The sequence below is a fragment of the Aspergillus versicolor genome, assembly GCF_001890125.1.
Source record: "Aspergillus versicolor CBS 583.65 unplaced genomic scaffold ASPVEscaffold_1, whole genome shotgun sequence".
Taxonomy (NCBI): Eukaryota; Fungi; Ascomycota; class Eurotiomycetes; order Eurotiales; family Aspergillaceae; genus Aspergillus; species Aspergillus versicolor.
The window spans coordinates 1,874,547-1,897,289 of NW_024467524.1; the positions used below are offsets into that span (position 1 = coordinate 1,874,547).

Here is a 22,743-nt window from a genome sequence, read left to right on the forward strand (position 1 = left end):
CAGCCGCCTAGTGCCATGATTATCTTAGTTGAATGGTAGCCGATACTGAAATCTTCCACACAGACTAGGGGAAGCTGCTCATGATTATCCTTCACATAGCACAATGGCCGTCGTAGATTCAGCGCAAGTAACATATCCCGAGTGTACAGACACCACCAAAGGCGTTTCCATATTTTCTGAAGTTGCGGGGCCATGGCTGACGTTGAAGGGTCGCAGTCGAGGCCGATTGACACCCCGAGCGACCAGCACACGTTGAGCCAGTGTTGAGAGTCCTTGGGGATATCCGGGGTTTCATGCCAATAGGTCATGAGCAGGAGGGCCTGAATAAGAACCACCCGATCTCTTTCAATGTCAAAGTCGTAAAACGCCTACATTGCAAGATTAGAACACACAATGTCTATCGTGTCTGTCTGTTTCCAGGGAGCGCCCCAACATACTCGGACTCTCCTATAGTACGCTTCGCGTAGTTCCTTTCGGGTCTCATATCCAGCGTTGTGGATATGCTTCAGCTCAACAAACGCTGTTGCCGAAAACATAACAGCGTGGAACAGGAGCAAGCTAACGGGCTGCGCCCCGTCATTGGAAACGATAGGAAGGAGAAATGATTCCAAATCTAAAACGGGAAGAAACGGATAGACGTTCTCAACAAAGACTTTGAGTAGTTCACGCCGAAAGATCGTGTCTGGCACGCGGAAAGCTCCCTTGATCTCCAGATATTCCATATCTTCTTCTGGGACATTTTCCGGCAATCTCTGGATGAATTGCGGTAACACAGGCACAAAAGCAAGAGATGAATGGCCCAACCCGAGAAAGTCATGCAGCTCTGTGACGAGATTATCAAGAGGTTTTGTGAGATGAACCTGAGAGTCCTCGGCCATGCCTCGTAGGTATTCACTTTCAGTCTCGGGCTGAATTCCCACCGCTGAGTTTGATAAGTCATGATTAGCTCTAAATCTCACAGTGATTAGGTCTCCTACCATAGGTACTCCCAGAGGGGCTATTAGGACTACCACAGGTCTCGAGTCAGCTATATCCGATCAAATACCCCCCTAACTGCCGTGGAATAACACATACCTAATGGGAACTTTACCACGCGCACAGCATGATGTTCTCATGGACCGGCATCTCGTACATGGAAATCCGCCAAAAGAGGCATCACACCATAAATTATTTGCCTCGCAGAAGGCGCATATACGGTAACATGAGGCTGCCATTATTTTACAGCAAGGAAAGGCGACCTGCTAAACAGGGAAATGAAGTCAACGAAAGGTATATAACCATAAATCAGAACACCGAAGCAATATAATCGATAGAAATAATGAGGGCCTCGTGTTTTGTACGTAACATGGGGCTGTTACATGTGCCCAGTAAGTAGCCGCGGGTATATTCATAATCTCATCACCTTCAGTATTCAACGAACAAACGTAAGGCGGCATTGCATCACACAAATAATTTGCCCTGGAAAATTAATAAACACCATAATTTGTTTAATTCATCTGCCCAATCAATTTCTATGCGACACGCTAGCTACTCCAACCTAAAGCAGTTTCAGCCCTAATCTCACACCCGGGCCGCAGGCATAAATGGGGAGGTATCTATGAAAGGAATATACTGGCGAGGGCATGTAGTGTTGGGCGAGGGAATTATTCCTTCAAAATACCCCTGGATATGTGCAAAGTAACAGTCTGACGCCCCCTGGTTGATAACCGTATGCTGATTCAGGAGTACTGTAAGCGTGGACTCCGTAGGAATGGGAATTGACACTTACACCAACAGCTTCTTGCAATAAAAGCACCGATCCGGAAAGCTGAGAGGTTATCTTGCGCGCCCTATAAGAAATGTAATTAGTGAAACGTCCAATGTAGATAATTTTCAAACGTACGATAGTAATGGCGTGATAGGGTCGATGGTGTTACTCGTAAGGAGAATCGGGAAGGAGGTATGCTTGTGTGCACTTATGTCGTCTGCATTACTGATTAACTTTGTTTTAGAAGACGAAAGAGAGGGAGACTACCTTTAATTACCATGCTATCAGGTAACTGCGGGTTGAATGACCGGCATAAGATACCCTCCAGTAAGCTGGGGTAGATATCACCGATATACTTGCTTTTGGAGACCAAGTACTCTGCCCATGACTTAAACTCGTCCAGGGTAGTTAGTTTGTTCCGTCGATACGAATCAGTGCACGTAATGGCGAGACGGGCATCGCTTATAGAGTTCGACTGGTCATACATGTTCGCAAGGGCAGACACATTCCCACGCTCGGCATGGTGCAGGATATCGGCCATTCCTGGAAACATTGCCTGCGGGTTGTATAGCGTGTTGATAAAAAGAGTCTTCAGGTCTGAATAAGTGACCATTGTCGGCAGGCCTGAACCAAGGCCGCTTAATGCGACTGGATGGTTCTGAAGCTGGTGGACGATGTCATCCATTCTTGCTGTGATATTATCCGGCGTAGGGCCCCAGAATGAGCACTTGTCAGGTCCAGCAAAGTGGCAGAAGGTCGAGAATGTTTCCATAGCCTCGTCCATTTGATCAACATTGTCCGTCCAGTAGTTGGTGTAGTATTGCTCTGCGTTCAAAACACCATCAAGGACCATTCTCCCGACGCGGTCAGGGAACAGGGATGCGAATGTGCTGCCGGTGACAGTGCCGTAACTAATACCATAGCACCACAACCTTGCGGTTTCTGGTGACTGACCAGCCAGCTCAGCTTCAGCCTCGGTGAATGTCAGCAGGTCATTGGCAACCGCTGGGGTAGTGACATAGTATGAATCGGGTGAGTTGGTCTCGACGGCATTATTACACCATTCGCCATATATGGAGCTTGAATAGTACTGTTCCTCCAGCGACGTTGAGATATTAGTTGCGCCTGTTCTGTGCAGTCGATAGAAAGTCGACCTTGCTTCTGCATCGTTGAAGCAGTTGATATGCAAGCCACTGTTGTTCACACCGCGGGGGTCAAATGAGACGAAGTTGTACTGCTCTCCGAACATCCCCCCAATTAAATTCTGGTATGAGAGGAGTAGATCGACGCCAGAGCCACCGGGGCCGCCTAGAACATTAGTTGGACAAAGCTGCATGAATGATGGAATGGAGCGTACCAGGGAGGATCACAATGCTGGGAGAGTTGACGGTGGCATTTTCTCCAGCCAGCTTTATAAAGGCAATCGACGTCGTTCCAAGGTCCCTGTTTGCATAATCCAGAGGAACCTGTAGTCTAGAGCAGTTAAGGGTGTCGAAGCATGGTGTCCAGGACAGGTTGGCTGATGGTTCAATCTAGATGGTCAGCTTGAGCCTTTCACCGTAAGTCATTTACCGTAAGTTCACTCACATCGTCGAATCCAGAGACAGACACACTGTGGGCGTTCACTACCAGGCTTAGGAAAAGGAGGCCTATCGCGAGTCGCATTGTATCTTGAGTTTTGTGTTCAGTGCTTGAGCTGAAACCGCGATATTGGACTATTTAGAGGATATTCAACAGGCAGCTGAATTTACATACCAAATGCCTGTTCTGTGTCCACTTGTACGAACAAGCCAGTCAATATTCGATCACAATTATACCGGTGATGCTCTGTATACCTGCAGGCTGCAATGTCGATCAGACCCGCATGTACGAACTGGCCAATAACATTTACACAGCCCCCACTGGTTAATTTAAGCTATTTTTATTCCCCGCATCAGTTCCTTTCCTGCTGATGCTTCATGATCTCTGCCAGCTCCGATGGATGGGAAGAAGGACACTCACGCCTGGAGAAGAAAGCCTCGCAAGTTCTCTCCAAAGTCAAGGCTGGGCTGTAAAACTTGCAAGTATGCTTCTTTACGTTTTGCTACAGAGTGATTGACTGTGTTCAAGATCCAGCTGACATCCCAGGATACGACGGATTAAATGCGATCTATCTCACCCTTCATGCTTGAAATGCCGTTCGACTGGTCGTGCCTGCGATGGCTATACTGAAGCAGATTGCGACACTGCGAAATGTCATTTGCAGAACCTCGGATCCTTCTTGATCTTACCTATGACTGAGCCAACCCAAGCAGAGGCAATCACCTTTTTCAGGGACATTTCGATCAAGCATCTGAATCAGTACCGCCCTTGCGAAGAGTGGAGGAATACCCTTATGCTCTTCTCTCAAACCGTGCCATCAGTGCGACATGCTGCTATTGCACTGGCCTTGATGCACCGAAGATACCTAGATTATTCTGACAGTCGAGTATATCAACCGCCTGCTTTGAAAGACCGACTACCAGATAAGACGCCTTTGCTATACTATAACCGCGCCATCCAACTCCTGTTGAACACTGAAAGTGGCGATGCCAAAACCACGGCTGTCACGATGTTGGTCTGTTATCTCTTTACCTGCTTTGATCATCTAGCAGGAGACGACGTACAAGCAATGAAACACCTGCGCGGAGGTGTTGCTCTCATCGAAAACTGTACCTACGATTCTCAGTCCGGAGTTAGTACGATTATCAGCCAGGTCACAGAACAGATTCGCCGTCTCGACATGCAGGCCGTCATGTTCCTGGTCGACTGGACTCCAGCCAACATCGAAGAGACCTTCCTCTCCCTTGCCCTCCGTGATAGTACCTTTCGCTCACTCAACGAAGCAGCCGACTACCTCCAGATCCTCATCGCCCAGGTAATGAGGCTGCGCAACACAGAGCAGCAAATGTGCCCAACGGGTACGATGCCGGCTTTACCTTCTTCACTCAAGGACCTCGTTCTGGCGCAATTAGAGACATGGGAGGGTCTTTTTGAATCTCTCCTGCGCGGCTCAGGGTCAGACTTTGAAATTAAAGGCCCTCTTGTATCACTCCTCCGCTTACAACATACAATAGCATGCATTCTCCTCCGATACGGCCCCGGGCGAGAAATGGACTACGACAAGTTTCTGCCCCAGTTCCAGAAATGCATTATATTAGCGGACGAAGTTGCGGCGGCGCATGAGCAGTATTCGTCGTCAATGTCAACATTTACCCCGGAAATCGGATTCATCCCCGTTCTATACATAATAGGCGCTAAATGCCGACATCCTACCGTCCGTCGTGAGGCTTTGCGCATTCTCCGGAGACAGTTCATTCGCGAGGCGGCTTGGGATAGTCTCTCTACTGCTAGGGTGGTTGAGCGGGTCATTGAAATTGAAGAGGGGCAAATGGGAGAGTACATGGAACAGATTCCTGTATGGCGCAGAATCGAGGCATTGTCTTTTGTGCATATCCCCGGGGACCTTCAACGGTCTGCGGCGAGGTTGGATATTGAATATACGTTCTGCGGACTGGATGGGATACACACTGAGTCGGTTATTATAGAATGACAGCAGGCCGTTTGATCTAGTATAAACAACTAGTGCAATGGCTCCTTATGATACGAGACATACTTCCTCCCCCTCCTTAACAGCAACGGCCCCCCAAGCCCCAGCATCCCAACGCTCTCACTCTCAGGCATCTGGTCCCCCATCCACCCAGGCTGCGCCCTCAGCTCCTTCACCAGATCCAACCTATACGCCATAAACAGCGGCACATGCCGCGAGATCGCACCCCCAATCCTCATCATGGCAAACGAATCAAGCACCCTCGTCCACCTCGGCGACCAAGCCGCATACACCCCCAGCACCAAAACACCCAAGACATTAAACCCCAGGAGCACCGAACACACGATAACACCCGCGCGCGAAATAGCAGGGACCTGTGTATCAGCCCCTATATCGAAACTAACCCTCCGGTCCGCAGAAGACGAAATCCAACCAGCCGGATTCTCAAGCCACTTCTTCGTCGCGATGAACGCCGCCGCGTTAAATGCGTTCTCGAGCCGCTCGGGCTTCGCGAGGAAGTTCTCCAGCCAGTCTGCAATTTGATTACGCACGTCTGGCCGGTCTCCGTCGGAGACTAGGATGCAGTCGTTTATGTTGGAGGGTGTGTTGGAGACGAGGTGGCCAAGGGGGACGAGCTCCCTGCAGGCGTAGAAGTTGCTGGGCCGGTCTTCGGCACTGTTGTTGTATGTTACGAGGGGGCTGTAGATTTCTGGGTGTTTGGCGCGTGTTTCGATGTAGGAGCCTTCGCCGAAGAGAGCCAGGGCTGTTGTTAGTAGAGGGCCTTTGTTTTTGACGACTTGGATGTCACCGGGGATCGGTGTTATATCGGTCTGCCGCTTGTATCTACAATTTGATGTTAGCAAACGCAACTGTTGTATTGAGAGTGGCAGGTTAGTTAGGATAGTTACCTTGATTCCATAATATACGCCCCCTGGTCCTCACAATAGTCATCGCAAAGCGCATCCGGGTCTTTATCCAGCAAGAACCCTGCAACGCCGCCGTTCATATAGTTCGGCAGCTCGAAGTAGCCACTTGTCGTGGCAAGCGTGATTCTGTAGATCGCGCGACTCGGATCCGTAGAACTGTATTCATCCAGCCTGACGTCAAGAAACAGCTCTTCGACAAAGTCATGGCGATCACGCGTAGCCTTCCACGGCGACTGCATGACATTCGCCGGCATACAGGCCTTCAACCCCCATGTCTGTATCGTATTGGAGTACTGTGTTGTATTGGTATACTCCACGAAGAAGGCGCCTGGCAATGTATCACAATTTTCAGGGAACTCGGCTTCGGAGATAGACTGAACCTGCGCTGTCGAGTTAATCCGCGGTAGGAATTGGCGGAGGAGGCCCGTGTGGAAGTTGGCTGGGAGCTGGGCGAGGAATGGGTCGGGGTATTCGGAGATGTTCTCGAAGGTCGCCCCCTTGCGCGAGCAGATGTCTAGTCGATAGGAATATTCGTACGTTGAAGGGTCGCAGGAGACGTTTGCGCCGGGCCAGAGCTGGGAATGCAGCTCGTCGGTGGTTGTGGTTGTTAGGGCTGCGCGGGTCATGATTGTGGCGAGATTGTTGTCCTCGCTGGATGACGCTGTGGTGGTTTGGATGTAGGTAAGGAGGTCCCAGAGAGACGACACTCGCTGGTGTTCGGTTGGGATTTTGACGGCCTGCGTGGTCAGGAATATGGACTGGATCGGCGAGATAATCAGCCCTAGCAGGCTGACCAGCAGTGCGAATAGGAGGAACGCGCTGCCGTAGTGACGCCACTGCATAAGATAGATCCGTCTGTATGTCGCCAGATCCATCCAGCCCCTGTCTGCCAGGGTCATGAGCTGCGGCATTGTGAGGTTTTGCTGGCGCTGCATGAAGATGACTGCAGCCCTGGCGCAGATGGCGGAGATCAGGGGTAGAGTGAGCACACTCGCGATGACCTGGATGATCCGGGCAGCGCGGTACCAGCGTTCATTTTTCCTATACGGCGATTTGGCGTCATCGTATGTGTACAAGTAGTCTCTATAATACCCAGTGATGGGGCGGTCCGCGCGAGTGCAAATAATCACCCATGGAGCAAGCACGAGAGCCGCATAAAACAGCGCTAGAATAAGAGCCTGGATGGAGCGGCGGTGCAATCCCATCTGGGTTTGTTCTTTTGGGGGCTCATAGTGAGGTGGGAGGTCCTCGTTGATACTCGGCGGTCTGTCGTGGTCTCTGTCTCTATCTGTCGAATGCGAGTCTTGCGACGCCCTTGGTATTGGGTCGAGAGGGATGGGACTGGACATGATGGGCCATTTATCCAGATAATCAGATCTGGCATGGGATGGGGCTCTTTTAAGCCTCTTGAATCTTCCACCTGGCCAAGACTGGACCTGAAAGGGGCCAACTCGGGCAATTATCAACACGATCTCTGCGTGCGCCGTTCATTGGGTACTAGTCCGGGCACTGGGCGGCAGCAGGTGCGCGAGCGAGGCTGAGCCAACATGTTGACTTATTCGATTCGTGGTGTTTTGCCCTAAAGGCTCCAAGGCCTTGGCTGCAGGCACCTCCGTGGAGGGTGGCTCAACTTGCATTAATGATTTATTGATCAGACTGAGTAATAAGGCTTCACCTGTTTCCTACTTTTACCTAACTAGAACGCAGTCTAACTAATTAAAAGCCCCAGACTTCGCTTGAGAAAACGGACAGGTAGCCACACCCTTTGCCTTGATAGCCTCAATATCCACCTCCATCTCTTCAATTCCTTTTCCTTTCTGCGGTTCAGGACCAATAGTCATCAGATCGTATCCCTGAGATATATATCGGTCTCCCTGTGCACCAGGCACCCTCCCCCCGAAAGCTTTGACCAGCAACGCGGCAGGTCCCCATTTAGACGCAAAGCTGGCCTTCATATACCATGGCTGTAGGCCCTTTCTCTCGAAATTATATAATTTCGTCTCAGGGTTTGCTTTATCATGTACTGGTTTGACAGCAAGAAACGACGGGCGTGGCAGTGCCAGGTATCGAAGTAACAGTTTCCGCGCTTCCTGGATAAAACCCAGCACGAAGCAGAATATCGGACCGGGTTTCTCAATACTGAAAGAGTAAGCCGAGAAAAGCGTGAAATATCTTGGTAAAACTCACCACAAACTCGTCCGCATCACATCATCCAAAGCATATCCCAACACCTTCCGCACAGTCGTCCTCAAAACCCCCGGAAGCGACGAGAGCGCCGAATCAACATAAACCCTGACATACTGGTCATTTGTCGCCACCGGCTTCGCAACTTCCTCTTCGTAGCGGACTGTCCAGTCTACCAGTTCTTTGCCAAAATGCACTCCATCGGTCCAGCCTTCTGATGCTGAAGGGAGCGGGTCGAATGGGATGCCCATGTCTTCGCCTAGGTGGCGATGGAACACGCCCAGTGCGCACTTTTCAACGTCTGTGAACTCACGCCATTCCTCTCGAGAAACGACATTGAGGATCTCTGCCAGGCCATCCCCTAGGGTGTGCAGGAGGTCGGGGTCGGTGATTTTACCGGCACGGCGATAGCGTGAGTGTCTGGGAGGTAAGTAAGACTGAACATATCCTTTTAGCTCTTGGGGTTACTTGTCTTACAGATAATTCATTCTCGCCACAGCCGCTGCGTATCGGTCAGAATCGCGCGGCTTGGACTGGGCCTCGCGCAGTAGGATCTCGGTGTCGACTGCGCGTCTCCCGGCATTGCGCTTGTTGTTCTGGCCCGTAACGGCGAATAACTTCGACATGCTTGGGATTCCTCCAGCCTAGACAATATATTAGATTAGACTCACAGTCACTGGCTCGGTGACTGGGTATGCCGCGGTCATACCTTTAACAAAGCCATCCGCCGACCCTTGGAAAATGCATATGGGAATTCGAGGGTCTGGAGCTGCTCGATAATTTCGTACGATTCCTTGACTGTCATGGACGATAGCTGTCTTTTTCCGGAACTGAAGGGCGCCTGGATCTGCTTCATGCGACGGTGTCGGAGAAGCCAGACCAGTGCTGTATAGCCGGCGATTGCGGTGATGACTACCCAGTGGTTCTCCCATTCATGGGACGGAGTAATGAAGGTGCTGATCATATTGAAGTGTCGTTATACCAAAGGTTGTTGCAACTTCAAAGGAAATCCACACTATTTAAGCCAGAGAATGGGAATGTCCTGATTTACTGGATTGTTGGGATGGCTTTAAATATGCTGGGATGATATTGTAATCCACTGCGGGCCGAGGGGATTAGAATATGTGCTGTTTTTCTGGAATTAATAAACCTCGGATCCACTGGTATAAGCTTTAAGCTTTTATACAGATCGTCTGGTCTCTTTATTTATATAACTGGCTGATGCAAGGCTGCTCTGTGTCACTGACAGGGGAAACCCTAACGGCCTGAACTATCCAGATGGCAGGGAGCGACAGTTAGATCAACAAAACATAACGTGTATGCTGTCGCCATAAATAAGCCGTCTATTCCATGTTAGATTCATTCATTTTATTTTATTTTATTTTATTTTATTCTAATTTATTCTAACTTAAATTGTTTTTCTTTTGTTCAAGTCCCAGTGAGATTGGTTATGACGTACCCTGCGTCCAGGAGATCAGAACAGCATACGTATACATACCTTGGATGGAGGCAGATCTATACCGTCGGGAAAGCTCCAGCTGGTTAAATATCCAGTGCCCTCATGTTCAGATTCATGTTGTCATAATTATCATCATAGCGTTATGCTCTTCATATGTTATCATAAAAGTGGATATAGGCCGAGCTACCGAGGAACTAGAGCGGGGCCAATATATCGTCATCTCCTTTTTATCTTTCTTCTAACAATCCCATCATTCCTTTTTATTCATTGTTCCATTGCTCTTCATGGCTTCGCAACCCCCCACGGTCCTGTTCCACTATCCAGGCTCGCCATTCGCAGCCAGAGTCCTGTACTATCTGGCCCTGCGCGGCATCCCCTATGATGAATGCGTACGACACCTCACTATAATTACAATATTCAACAGCTAATATCACCAGATCCAACCAAACATCCTCCCCCGTCCAGACCTCGCCCGTCTCGGCATCCGCTACCGCCGCATCCCCCTACTCGCAATCGGCCGCGATGTCTACCTCGACACCCCCCTAATCCTCAACCGCCTCGAACGCTTCACCCCGTCATCCACAACTAAACCCCCCTTCAAATCCACCGCAACACCCTCCCAACACACCCTCACCCACCTCCTCGCCTCCTACACGCTCGACACCCCACTCTTCAAAAACGTCGTCTGCGTCCTCCTCCCGTCAACCCCTCTAATCCACGACGAAGCCTTCCTAAAAGACCGCGCCGAGATGCTCGGCGGCCCACCGGGCTTTAATTTCGCAGAACACTTCGTCCTTCCCGCGCGCAATGACGCAATTGTCGAAGTGAAGAAGACACTCGAGTTCTTGGAATTCACCCTCCTGGCTGATGGGCGGCAGTGGGTGGCGGAAACGCAGGACCCGAGTTTGGCCGATATTGAGCTGGTTTGGCCGCTGCATTGGCTGTTTAGTATTCCCGGGGCTGTTCCTGAGGAGCATATTACTGCGGAGAAGTTTCCAAAGGTGTATAGCTGGGTTGAGAGGTTTGAGAGGGCTGTGGGGGAGGCGCAGAAGGGGTTGCGTAGGCCCCAGACCGTTTCGGGGGAGAAGGTTGCTGCGTGGCTTGGGAAGGCTGGTGTTGAGGATCAAGATGAGGCGCGTGTAGAGGAGAATGATCCCATTGTTAAGGCCCAGGGGCTCCATCAGGGACAGGAGGTGTTGTTGTGGCCGGCTGATACTGGGGCGAACCATAAAACAAAAGGGAAGCTTGTTGGGTTCACCAGTAAAGAGATTACGCTGGATACGACTGAGGGTGAGGTTTCCGTGAGAGTGCATGCTCCTAGGCATGGGTTTAAAGTCGCTGCTGTTCCTGCGAAGGCACATCTAAGTTAAGTTGGTTAGCTAGGGTAGTAATGATTGTCTTATCAATTCAACAACTGAACGGAATCAGCTTCTAGATCTGTTGAAGTCATGAACTTAGTCCACCTTGTCTCTCTGCCTCTGTTCAACCCGCCGAGTATACCAAAAGCAAACACCATACAGCCCATCCAGCACCACAAACGCCCCTGAGAACCACCGCATCAGGATATTATCCGACCACCCCCATACCTGCGGCCAGTACGTCGACCGCAGAAACAAACTCGCCACCGCGAATATCGACCCGATGAAGCGTGAGAGCCTGCACAATCCAAGTTAGCTATTGCATTACCCATGATAGAATATAGGAACATACCACATCCCATACGACATCCCACGCGTATGACCCCTCTGAACCAGAATCCCCAGCGCCGTCCCACTCATCACAACCAGGCACATCATCCCGCTCCAATAAAACGCCTTGATCGGGCTAAGCAGCACCGAGAGCGCCCAGTGTCCAGAGAAGAACCCCAAGATCCCAAAAAGCACAAAAAAGTGCAGATCTCTGTGCAAAAGCGGTGCATTGGAGCTACTCGACGAAGCTCTCGCGAACTTAGCCGTGGTGTATATAACAAAGATGTCAACAAATAGCCACGAGCGTAGTATAGCTTTCGCGACGGGCAGCGGCGGCGGGTGCAGGATTGCAAAGACAAGTTCCCATGCTAGATTGTTGGTTAGGGCTACCAGGGATACGCCTGGGGTGCGGTCGCGATACGCGGTGCGGATTGTCGTGACGTAGTTTATGAGCCAGCCGGTGCCGGAGAGGGAGAATAGGGTTAGCAGCAGCGGCTGGACTTGTTTGAATGAGGGAGGGGAGGACTCGAAGTCCCAGCCTTCTTCCATGATGGATAGGGGTGATTTTTGGTGGTTGCTTCGAGGTTTGGAATCTGGGAAGATGCTTTCTATCTCATTCAGATTGAGGGGAAGTGTGGAGGATGGCTATGGATCGAGACCCCTGCAGCTGCGTTGCAGAGCCCTCAGCCTCGCATAATAATTCGGAATATCCTCCGTGTCTGTTAAGTGGGTGTTTATTAGCGTCTGCGCAGAGTATTACCGGTTCAGACACGCTGCTGGTGCGGGATTGTTCTGGCCAGCCCTAATTCATAACATGCATCTCCAACAGGATCCTGAAGTCACCCATCTTCTGTTACAATATAGAGCTAATGTTTTCATATTGTCACTGGTATTGTGAATTTACATCCAGTCGCCTTGTTTCCCGATGTTTTGTATCAATATCATGACAGTCTCGTTGCTCCGAGAATTATCTGCAGAATATAAACGAAGGCCATCTTAATACAAGATAACTTCATTCTATCTATACTTCTACAACTTAATCTCGGCCGTCTATCATGTCCAGCACGATGCACCCGTTCGATGCCTTCAATGCCCCCCAGCCATACCAACAGCATCATCCACCCCGGTGGAGCATACACAACCCTCACTTCTCACAGACAAACGGACACTCCATCCAACGGACTCCTTCCATGATAAAACCACATTCCTCCGAGGGCACATTCCCAGCCACGAATGGAGCAGATACCCACCAACGCAAGAACATGGAAGAAGAGGTATGTCTTCTGTCAATTCAAGAAAAGCAGTCAGCTAAGCCCGGATAGATCATCTGCGCTCCCCTCCACTACATCACAGGCCTACCAGGTAAAGACATCCGCGGAAAGCTCATCTCAGCGTTTAACGAGTGGTTCCGAATCCCCGACGAGCAGCTAGAGATCATAAAGCGGGTGGTCGGGCTACTACACGTAGCCTCATTACTGTATCCCCCCTGCTCATATCCGTCTTTTCAACCCTTGGAAATCATTCCGGCAATCTAACATTACCTGCAGAATCGACGACATCGAAGACTCCTCCAAACTCCGCCGTGGCTTCCCCGTCGCACACAGCATCTTCGGCATCCCCCAGACAATAAATTCCGCCAACTACGCCTACTTCCAAGCGCAGAGCGAGGTGCTGAAACTGCGGAACTGCAGCGCCGCTTTTACTATCTTCACCGAGGAGCTCCTCCGGCTGCATAGAGGGCAGGGAATGGATCTCTACTGGAGAGATTCCCTCACCTGTCCTACCGAGGAGGAGTACCTTGACATGGTGGCGAATAAGACGGGTGGTTTATTCAGGCTTGCCATTAAGCTTATACAGCTGGAGAGCGATGTTGAGGAGTATGCTTATTTCTTTAATTGGGGAGAGCGCGGGAGAGCTTGCTAACGTGGAACAGCGACTGTGTCCCGCTAGTCGATCTGCTAGGAATAATCTTCCAGATCCGGGACGACTACCAGAATCTCCAGAACGAGCAGTATGCGAAGAACAAGGGTTTTGCGGAGGATATCACCGAGGGCAAGTTCTCGTATCCGATTGTTCATAGTATCAGGAGCAGCGCGGCAAGTGGCAGCAGCGGCAGCTCTGAACTTATGAACATCCTGCGTCAGAAAACGGACGATGAGGCTGTTAAAAGATATACGATTTGCATTCTGGAGAAGACGGGTAGTTTTGAGTATACGAGGCGAAAGTTGATGGAGTTGATGGCTGCGGCGAGGGCTGTGCTTGCTGGGTTTGGATCAGCTGAGGCAGCTGGATTGGAGGGTATATTGGACTTTCTGGAGCTCAAGGAGTAGTTTGCTATTCATTTATTTATTCAAATTTACTATGCTTGTTTTTCAATTCAATTACTAGAGATGGACGTATTTACATACCAAGCTAGGCATTATTGTCTAATATATAAAATATATTAGGGTTTCACTACATATTCAACCATCTATAAACAGACCAATGAGCGCTCTATAATTACCAACGCCAATAATACAAGTCTAGGCACCCATGCAGTCAGCTACAGAAGCGTAACTTCCGGTCCGCTGCAGAAGAATGCAAGGATCAGGCGGAAGAGTTGAAGAGATACGGAGATGCGGCCCGAGCTTATTATTACTATGCTCTCTCTCCAACTAAATATGCAGTACTAGCTAATACGGCGCTCGCAAAACGCTTCAGGAACTTATCCCTGAAAAACAGAAGATGTTTAGGCGCCCAATCCCCAACATAACAGGGATTCGTGGGTTTACTCCGTGCATTATGCAGATCAGGGACCAGAGTATAAACACGTACTTTATACTGCTATTCTACCCTATCTACGATTCTATACATATCCGTAGGAATCTGGGCCCTGTATGAGCCGTCCAGAACGCAGAGTATAACCCAAACTGAAGCGGAGACTGAGTTTCTTTGACCGTGTCAATAATAGAATGGAGTGCATCCCGGTGGAGACCTTCATTGATGAAGATTCTTTAGGCTAAATCTCGTGCTTGGATTTTGATTGAGGTAGTTCGATAAAGCACATATTCAGCTTACACGAAGCAGAACTAGTAGATACTGCGCTTGCATAGTCTGCATTGAAGGCCTTTCCGTCGTACTATACTGTGGTAGTCCCATGCAAGTACAAGTCTAGATATGTAAGCTTGGAGCACAGCAAGTACGTAGTAAATCATGGTGGATATCCTAATTATACATGAATAGTAATTGACCTAGAACCCCGCATGACAAGAGTATTGGAGAACTATGCCCTCAAAGGAATGCGCAGTGCTTTAACGGCGGATACTCCTATGCAGTAGGTTCTCAGCCAAATATTCTTAAATACCGGTAATCCAAACTGATAAGTGTCCCATGCCTATCACTATTGAAATTTTCCTATACTCACATCAAGCCGACAATGACATACAAGCAGAGGAACACGAACAAACTAGCCATTGACCTCATCACCCTATCGAGGTTCAATCGGTACAACCCACTACTCGCCACCTTTTCCGGAGGTAGATACCCGTTTCTTTCTATTATTCTATTTGATTCAACTAACCTTTTGATCTGTACAGTCTGGGCCACCATCCTAGCCGGATCCCACAAGATCACCCACTCCCCGGACTCAGTCACATCCGAATATGTCCTCAGTCAAGCCCTCCTCTGCTTCATATGCAGCTTCGTCTTCTGCGGTGCCGGAATGGTCTGGAATGACTGGATAGACCTGCACATCGACAGACAGGTATCTCGAACAAAGAACCGTCCGCTTGCGAGAGGAGCCGTCACAACATCAGAAGCACTGGTCTGGATGGCATTTCAATTTATATCAAGCTGGGTGCTAGTTTCATGGATGCTAGAGGGAGAAAATGTGTAAGTCCGCGCAAGCCTTGACAACCCTTTCTGATTATTAACAAAAATTACTATTCAGACAAGTCGCAATGCTCCCCGTAACCCTCAGCACAATCCTGTACCCCTTCGCCAAACGGCCCATCTTCCGCCGCTTGCATATCTACCCGCAGTACCTCCTCGGATTCACGCTCGCCTACCCCTCCCTAATCGGCACGCTCGCAATAAAGCCGGAAGGCAACTCACAGTCCCTCTCGGACTCTATAAGCCAAAGTCTTCCTATGTTTGTGACCGTCTTCACCTGGACACTCTACCTAAACACCGCATACAGCTACCAAGACGTCGTCGACGACAAGAAGATGAACGTAAACTCGGCCTATGTCCTGGCTGGCTCTTATATCCATTACTTGCTTATGGTTCTTGCGGTGCTTGTTCTTGGGGCGGTGGGGTGGCAGTTATATGGCCAGGGGTCGCATTGGCTTTGGGGTGGTTGGATGGGGGTTTGGACGTGGTCGTTCTTGGGGCAGTTAGTTAGGTTTGATAAGAGCAGACCGGAGAGTGGGGGGCCGTTACACAAAGAGAATTTTGCGCTGGGAGTTTGGACGGTTTTTGTTTGTGTAGTTGAGTTGCTTATTGGGGAAAATGGCTGTTAGGATTTATCAAGTAGATTGACAGCTGTGTTAGGGCTAGGTTTAAACTTTGGAGAGATGCTGGTAGGTTGACATTATGTTGAATCCGTTTGATCAAACTCGAGAATAATTCAGAAAGCTATCTAAAACTCCAGTCCTATATCGTCGCTCCTCCTTTTAACTCTCAACATCGCCCTCTTATCCCTCCAAATCATCATCCCGTCCGTCTTGGCCCCTGCAAGCTCCCTATCCACGAGTTCAAAATCATACTTGAGCAGAATATGGCACAGCGCAATCTTCGTCTCTGCACCTGCGAAGAACCGTCCAGGGCATGCATGTTTCCCATACCCAAAGCCCATATGGTTGGCGCTGACACTGACAAACGAGAGGCCACCGGATGAAACACCAGTAGCTGCATCCTGGTCACGGAGCTTCACGAAGCGGTATCCGTCAAAGCTTGCAGCCTCGGGATAGATATCTGAATTCCACATGTTGTCAGTTGTTAGACGGGCTTGCGTGCCTTTGAGGACGCGGGTGCCGTCGTTCAGGATAACGGCTTCGCGGGCTATACGCGAGAGGGTGACTACCACAGGTATTAGCATATTGTCTTTACCTATCAAACCATAAAGCAAACTCACAGCTCGCAAGCGGCTCCAGTCTCTGCGTCTCCTTCAAGACGCTATCAAGCAGAATCATCTTTGCTAATGCCGCTTCAGTCCATCCATACTCTTTCACAACAGCCACGATCTCTTCGCGGAGGGGTTTGACGAGCTCGTCGTGCTCACATATTGCAGATAGCACCTTGGTCATCATGTCGCTGGTTGTATGCACAGCTGCATATGCTAGTCGGAGCTGCGTGAGCGTGGGATCGTATTTAACCCCAGTCCTACCGGCAACACCGTCAATCCAAGATAGGGCATCTAGTGATTCCTCTTTCTGTTCACCCTGGTGCATCTTCCTGTGAGTATTCAAAATATTCTCAACAAGTGGTCTAGCACCCCTAACACAAGCCCGTAACGCTCTGCAAGACGGGAGAAACCAGTGTACAATGGGAATAAGGCGGCCGTATTGATGCAGTTCCTTGATCGCGGCCGCTCGGTTTGCGGTGTAGCCCAGAGCAAACTGGATCCAGTCATGGTTGCGACAGAGCTCTTTGCCGACGAATATACGAGCTGTTAGCTGGGCGATGAGGAATTGCATGGACTCGTTCAGCGGGATGGCGTGCCATTCTGGTTTCATACACTTAGTAGCAATTCCCCGCCATTCATGCAGATTAAGGAAGGTACCTGTATCTTCGGACCAATTCTCCTGCAAGAAAATGCCTGTCTCTGTCGAGAGCGGCTCAATCAGCAAGCCAATCTTGCGCGAGAATGCTGATGCAGTGTCCCAGACAATGTCGTTATGGAATGTCCCTGTGAAGAGGGCTTCTAGGCCGGGGACTGTGGTTAGGAAGTCCTGAGTTGTATATTGTTAGTGAATTTTAATTGAGATTAGATTTGCGTAGCCTACTTTCTCCAGTCCATCTCGAAAGCTGAGAAGGTCGTTGTTCCGGATCTCATGGGCATAGCGATTTGGTAGGATCATGGAGTTTCCGAACGTGAGGATTGGAGATTTGGACTATTTCAAATATTATAAGCTTGTATAGTATGAGGAGTGAACATGGTGAGATACCTCTTTTCGGTCCAAAGTAGTTGGATCAAAAGGATAAACCGGCGGAGCAGCCTGAGTCTGTCCCTTCTCTCGCCGCAGATACCAGAGCACCCCAGACAATGAGATTGACAGGATGCCAATAGTCAGGGGAAATGGACTGGTAAGAGAGCTAGAGCTGGTGAAGATGTCAAACATCGTCATTGTTGATTTGGTGATGAGTAGCGCGCCTGATCTGTTAAGCTGGACACAGCCCTAATATAGTCTTCCAGTAGCAACTTGGTACATATATCCAGGCCCAAGGTCGAGAAGGTTTCCTGCATGTACTTCCCTAGGCCATGCTATAGCGAGCCCTCCATTATTACCAAATTTCCAACCTGATCTTTATTTCATTAGTTGCCCTCCGCGGGGTAAACAGACCCTTGTTAGTGCCTTGTTCTGTCCCTGCAATCTACCCAACTAAGTCTGGCCAGGTGGAAACTCCAACTTAGTGCTTATACTGGGCAATCCAAGTAATTTAAATTACATGGCCGTACTACAATATCTACTTCCCTGTATCCGACGCGCCGGTTAGCGACTGGCGTAGACAAATATACAGCTATCACTTAATATGCCAAGTACTGCACCGTAATAATAATCATCATCATGCCGTTAGGGAAGGCGGGCTTTGTATCTAAGGAATATAAAGGGAAAAATGAGGATTAATGCAGGGGTGAGGAAGGGGCGATGGACTCAGTGCTCTATTGCATTTCTATCAAATCTCCAGAGCTTCACCACACAATTACCAGCATATTCTACTCATCATTCATTATTATTCCGTTTTCTAAACACAACTTATTTTGAACTATCTTCTAGCAGAATCAAATCAACCCGATGTATAGGGTCCGCAGCATGGAATCCACAGCCACCTCCTCGCCCTCCTCCTCGCTCATTGTCCACCCCAACAACTTCAGAGTAATCATTGTCGGCGGCTCCATTGCAGGCCTGACCCTCGCGCACTGCCTCTCCAAGATAGGCGTTGACTACGTCATTCTAGAAAAGAGACAGCAGATCGCTCCGCAAGAGGGCGCGTCAATCGGAATCCTACCTCACGGTGGACGAATCTTAGACCAATTGGGACTGTTTAATGCGATTCAGAGGAATGTTGAGCCGTTGACTACGGCTCATATTTCGTATCCTGATGGCTTCACCCATACGAATCAGTCGCCAACTGTAATCCATGAGCGGTATGTCGCTGTCCGTCTGCTGTGTGGATATCTGGCGGTCAGCTAATACTACGAGAAAGATTTGGACTGCCGCTGGCGTTTTTGGAGAGGCGGAAGCTGCTTCAGATCTTGTACTGGTCTCTGCCTGATACTTCCCGCGTGCATGTTGGGAAGACGGTCGTTGCTGTTGACCATATCTGGGGAGACAGTGGTATGGCTGTACGGACTCGAGATGGAGCCACCTTCTATGGTGATATTGTCGTCGGAGCAGATGGCGTGCACAGCCGAGTGCGCCGTGAGATGTGGCGACTTGCTGAAATAGACCTTCCAGGTTCTATAACTGAGCAAGAGAAAGATGGTCTGTCTGTCATGCCTCTATCATGGAGTGTAAAGGTGGCTAACATGTATAGGCATGACGGTTGACTACATCTGTATCTTTGGCATATCAGCTTCAGTTCCTGTTCTTCGCCCTGGAGAGCAAGTGGCAAGCTTGCACGATGGACGGTCATTCCTCATATTCCCAGGCAAAGATGGTCGGGTGTTTTGGTTCCTTCTCAATAAGCTCGACAGGCGATACACGTATACATCTGCTCCGCGATGGACCGCTGTTGATATTGACACAATAGCAGAAAGCTTCATTTCAGACCACATCTGGAATGGAGTTAACTTTGGCGGTCTCTGGGAGCGAAGAGAAGTCACTGGTATCACAAACCTTGAAGAAAACGTCTTCTCCACATGGCACTCAGGCCGGATTGTCTGCATTGGCGATAGCATGCACAAGGTATATAACTCTCTCTCTAAGCATTAACAACCAGCTAACAGTATCGGCAGATGGCACCCAATACAGGGCAGGGAGCAAACTGCGCGATTGAAGACGCTGCAGCACTTGCCAACGCAATCCACAGTGCCATCGAACACGTCGACCGCCCTTCCATGGCTGAAGTCCAATCCTTTCTCCGCTCGTTTAATGAATCCCGGCTCCCCAGGGTGCAGGAAATCTACAAGTCCGCCTCGGTGGTAGTGCGTCTGCATGCGCGCGAGAACCTGGCTTTGAGACTTGTTGGTCGGTATTACTTGCCGTATTCCGGTGACTTGCCAGCAAACACAGCATCGAAGCTGATTGCTGACGGAGTCCAATTGTCGTTTTTGGCCCCATCGTTGTATTCAGGGCCTGGGTGGGAGAAGTATAGCATGAAAAGAGGCGTCGCCAAGAGCACAGTACTCTGGACTAGCTTGGGGATCCTTGGCCTTGTTGTATTTCTGTTCCTGTTATTCCGGGTACGGACCAGATTCTCCTCGTTCTGAGGTGATATTGTACGCTGCAGGGTATTTTTGCTTTAGCCTGTGTTCAGGGTCTGATTCTATACAGGTGTATCTAGCGATCTAGATTTAGTGTAGAATACCAAGTTGGAGGCCTTGGTATATTTTAGCTTATTATTTTAGACACGGCCGGCCTTCCGTCGTCCCAAATGAGGCGTATTGTGCGCTGTGAATAATAATACTCGTTCCTTAAGACGGGGATGATATTCCTTAAGGATCTTGGAAGAACCTCCTCCAAGAGGACCAAAACACAGTAATATGAGTACCTCAACAGTAATACTAAATCCTATTGGAGTAATAATTCATTACACAGTAGCAATTGGGCAAGCAAGATCAATCTCCTCCGTCCTCCTCCTCACGCCAATGCCACACCACACATTCGCATACTGCGCCGCCCCATGTTCAATAATATCCGGTTTCTGATCATCCAGTAGCTTCAAATCATACTTGAGCACCACATGCGCAAGGAGCACTTTAGCCGTAGTCGCCGCAAAGAATCTCCCCGGGCACGCATGCATCCCGTGTCCAAAACCAAGGTGGTTGTTACTGGTCGATACAAGCTGCGTCCAGTTTTCTTGGCCTGGCTTTTGCCGCAGCTTCAGGAATCTGTACCCGTCGAATTCAGCGGCGTTGGCGTGCACGGCATCAGTCCACATGTTGTGGCAGGATACTAGGGTTCGGGTGTTTGGGGGGACTTGCAGGCCGTCGGTGAACGTTACAGGGGAGGTTGTGGTGCGGACCATTGTACCTGAAGCAGGATCTATCATTAACAAATTGGAATAATGAAGAGAAAATGATTAGGAACATACCAATAGAAATCGGCTTCAAACGCTGCGTCTCTTTCAACACACTATCCATCAATTTCAGCTGATATATCGCCGTCTTTACCCAGCCTTGCTGGCCAATCACCGAGATGACCTCTTTGCGGAGATCCTCTACTAACTCCGGCCGACTGCATAGATTGAAAATAGCCTGGCTGACGAGGTCAGATGTGGTGTGGATAGACGCAAGCGAGACTTTCATCTGCAGGAGCGCAGGGTCGTATAGCGCGCCGTTGGCTGTTTGTTCGGCCCATTCGATCATGTCGCCTGGTGTTTCCTCGTCTTCGGTCTCGTCCTCTTTTTTCTCCTTCTCTGAAATATTCTCTGGGGATTTTTGGGCTTGTTGTGCGCGTCTAGCCCGTCTCTCTTTCAGCACAGGGGCAATGATACCCCTCGCCTCCTCAGCCTCAGCACGAAGCTTCCTACACAGAGGCAAGAACTTGGCCGCAAGAGGCCGGAGAGGGTGAGGCCATACTTTCAGCGACTCGGCTGCTTCGAAGAATGTCACCGTATGGTTCACCGTAATGCGCAGCCAGTCTGGGTTGCGGCAGAGTGGGAACCCTTGGAAGACTCGAGATGATTGCTGGGAGATTGTGCGGAGGATGCTTTGGTGCAGAGGGAGGGCGTGCCACTCTATAATACATTTATCAAAAACTGGAGTTGGAGCTAGGAATGGTTTGGATATTCAGATACCTGTATTGTCGGTCCACTGCTTCTGCAGGCCGTCGGCAGCTTCTTGGGATATGGGCTCGACGAACTTGCCTAGTTTACTTTGATATCAGCATCTCTATCACGGCAAGAAACATCCAAGGTGAGAAATTCAGCTTACCAATCGCCCTCGTCAGCTTATTCCTCACAGTCTCAACAAAGACCCGCTCCAGGACATGATCGTCCTCAAACATCTCAAAGCCCGCTATCGTCCCGTGGAACATATCTTCGTTATACTTGCCTATATCGAACCGCTTGTCATTGCGCACTTCAGCCGCGTACTTGGAGTTGAGGATCAATTCGACGTCTGTATCCGTCATTATATAGAAGGCATCCGGATGCTGCGCGAATGCAGACTTGAAGAGATCTCGCGCCCCGGCCTGGAAGCGCTTTCTTGCGCCTGTCCAGAGCAGCTCGGATCTTCCTCTGTCATTGAATATCCGCTCTCCTTTGACGCGCAGGTAGGGAGAGAGAATGGTGTAGGCTGTCCATGTTATGCTTAGTACTAGGCTCAAGCCGATGAGAAGCACAATTTGATGAAAGATGCTGACGCCTTGAAGTTGAAGCTGGATCTGGGTTTGCAGCATCTTTCTTCGTAGAGTAGCCTAATTCGAGTCCTTCTGTACTGGTATTTGTATATCTGAACGGCTTCAAGGGATCGTTGTGCCCAAGGTCAGAGCCGTCTTACTTGTAGGCTAGAGTATGATGATTTGTACGTATGGCTTGTAAGATAAAAGTACCATATACAGTAGGAACCAGATGCATGCTATATTACAGCGCTGGTGGGGACATGCTAAGAAGGGCTATGCACGCAGTGCAGGGCATCCTGCAAGGCGATATTACCCGGATAACGGATAGTATATCCGCTATATCCTCCGTTTCAAATGCAGTTATTATTATTCCTTGATTCTGTACTAAATCCATTTTGCTGATAGTAAGCACTACATTAGTGTATGCACTATCGGGAGCCCGTGGGCTAGACATGTTTATCGGGG

General features: G+C 49.6%; 11 protein-coding genes across 11 annotated transcripts; 5 read left to right on the forward strand and 6 right to left on the reverse strand.

Moving 5' to 3' along the window:
* Nucleotides 1-1,560: 1,560 nt before the first annotated feature.
* On the reverse strand, nucleotides 1,561-3,412 carry ASPVEDRAFT_48673 (uncharacterized protein; the record flags this gene model as incomplete). The annotated part of the gene is made up of 6 exons (XM_040814056.1): nucleotides 1,561-1,713; nucleotides 1,769-1,829; nucleotides 1,883-1,964; nucleotides 2,015-3,055; nucleotides 3,105-3,279; nucleotides 3,335-3,412. The coding sequence occupies 6 exons, from the start codon at nucleotides 3,410-3,412 to the stop codon at nucleotides 1,561-1,563; spliced, it is 1,590 nt and encodes a 529-aa protein (XP_040662259.1).
* Nucleotides 3,413-3,732: 320 nt separating this feature from the next.
* ASPVEDRAFT_145975 (uncharacterized protein) lies at nucleotides 3,733-5,758 on the forward strand. The gene is made up of 2 exons (XM_040808079.1): nucleotides 3,733-3,810; nucleotides 3,875-5,758. Exon 2 carries the CDS (start codon nucleotides 4,020-4,022, stop codon nucleotides 5,316-5,318), a length of 1,299 nt encoding a protein of 432 aa, XP_040662260.1. The 5' UTR covers nucleotides 3,733-3,810; nucleotides 3,875-4,019; the 3' UTR covers nucleotides 5,319-5,758.
* ASPVEDRAFT_67389 (uncharacterized protein) lies at nucleotides 5,229-7,590 on the reverse strand (the record flags this gene model as incomplete). Its single annotated transcript, XM_040815948.1, has 2 exons — nucleotides 5,229-6,158; nucleotides 6,224-7,590. The coding sequence occupies 2 exons, from the start codon at nucleotides 7,588-7,590 to the stop codon at nucleotides 5,348-5,350; spliced, it is 2,178 nt and encodes a 725-aa protein (XP_040662261.1). The 3' UTR covers nucleotides 5,229-5,347.
* A 363-nt stretch (nucleotides 7,591-7,953) lies between these two features.
* ASPVEDRAFT_122785 (uncharacterized protein) lies at nucleotides 7,954-9,389 on the reverse strand (the record flags this gene model as incomplete). Its single annotated transcript, XM_040806020.1, has 4 exons — nucleotides 7,954-8,380; nucleotides 8,429-8,845; nucleotides 8,903-9,069; nucleotides 9,135-9,389. The coding sequence occupies 4 exons, from the start codon at nucleotides 9,387-9,389 to the stop codon at nucleotides 7,954-7,956; spliced, it is 1,266 nt and encodes a 421-aa protein (XP_040662262.1).
* Nucleotides 9,390-10,141: 752 nt separating this feature from the next.
* On the forward strand, nucleotides 10,142-11,313 carry ASPVEDRAFT_158008 (uncharacterized protein). The gene is made up of 2 exons (XM_040808553.1): nucleotides 10,142-10,273; nucleotides 10,322-11,313. Exons 1-2 carry the CDS (start codon nucleotides 10,169-10,171, stop codon nucleotides 11,252-11,254), a joined length of 1,038 nt encoding a protein of 345 aa, XP_040662263.1. The 5' UTR covers nucleotides 10,142-10,168; the 3' UTR covers nucleotides 11,255-11,313.
* Nucleotides 11,144-12,157, reverse strand: ASPVEDRAFT_182223 (uncharacterized protein). Its single transcript, XM_040808887.1, has 2 exons — nucleotides 11,595-12,157; nucleotides 11,144-11,540 (listed from the first exon to the last, which is right to left on the reverse strand). The coding sequence occupies exons 1-2, from the start codon at nucleotides 12,119-12,121 to the stop codon at nucleotides 11,339-11,341; spliced, it is 729 nt and encodes a 242-aa protein (XP_040662264.1). The 5' UTR covers nucleotides 12,122-12,157; the 3' UTR covers nucleotides 11,144-11,338.
* A 470-nt stretch (nucleotides 12,158-12,627) lies between these two features.
* On the forward strand, nucleotides 12,628-13,902 carry ASPVEDRAFT_78269 (geranylgeranyl pyrophosphate synthase spyE; the record flags this gene model as incomplete). The annotated part of the gene is made up of 4 exons (XM_040816514.1): nucleotides 12,628-12,846; nucleotides 12,895-13,049; nucleotides 13,120-13,449; nucleotides 13,506-13,902. The coding sequence occupies 4 exons, from the start codon at nucleotides 12,628-12,630 to the stop codon at nucleotides 13,900-13,902; spliced, it is 1,101 nt and encodes a 366-aa protein (XP_040662265.1).
* Nucleotides 13,903-14,987: 1,085 nt separating this feature from the next.
* ASPVEDRAFT_158013 (prenyltransferase spyF) lies at nucleotides 14,988-16,172 on the forward strand (the record flags this gene model as incomplete). Its single annotated transcript, XM_040808554.1, has 3 exons — nucleotides 14,988-15,087; nucleotides 15,148-15,442; nucleotides 15,501-16,172. The coding sequence occupies 3 exons, from the start codon at nucleotides 14,988-14,990 to the stop codon at nucleotides 16,069-16,071; spliced, it is 966 nt and encodes a 321-aa protein (XP_040662266.1). The 3' UTR covers nucleotides 16,072-16,172.
* Nucleotides 16,132-17,898, reverse strand: ASPVEDRAFT_872263 (cytochrome P450; the record flags this gene model as incomplete). Its single annotated transcript, XM_040818012.1, has 5 exons — nucleotides 16,132-16,630; nucleotides 16,686-17,276; nucleotides 17,334-17,502; nucleotides 17,557-17,664; nucleotides 17,719-17,898. 5 exons carry the CDS (start codon nucleotides 17,896-17,898, stop codon nucleotides 16,191-16,193), a joined length of 1,488 nt encoding a protein of 495 aa, XP_040662267.1. The 3' UTR covers nucleotides 16,132-16,190.
* Nucleotides 17,899-18,304: 406 nt separating this feature from the next.
* ASPVEDRAFT_872267 (FAD-dependent monooxygenase spyC) lies at nucleotides 18,305-20,286 on the forward strand (the record flags this gene model as incomplete). Its single annotated transcript, XM_040818013.1, has 6 exons — nucleotides 18,305-18,321; nucleotides 18,648-18,920; nucleotides 18,980-19,257; nucleotides 19,310-19,680; nucleotides 19,731-20,117; nucleotides 20,269-20,286. 6 exons carry the CDS (start codon nucleotides 18,305-18,307, stop codon nucleotides 20,284-20,286), a joined length of 1,344 nt encoding a protein of 447 aa, XP_040662268.1.
* Nucleotides 20,287-20,524: 238 nt separating this feature from the next.
* On the reverse strand, nucleotides 20,525-22,335 carry ASPVEDRAFT_67394 (cytochrome P450; the record flags this gene model as incomplete). The annotated part of the gene is made up of 4 exons (XM_040815949.1): nucleotides 20,525-20,967; nucleotides 21,029-21,673; nucleotides 21,734-21,802; nucleotides 21,870-22,335. The coding sequence occupies 4 exons, from the start codon at nucleotides 22,333-22,335 to the stop codon at nucleotides 20,525-20,527; spliced, it is 1,623 nt and encodes a 540-aa protein (XP_040662269.1).
* Between the last annotated feature and the right edge of the window lie 408 nt (nucleotides 22,336-22,743).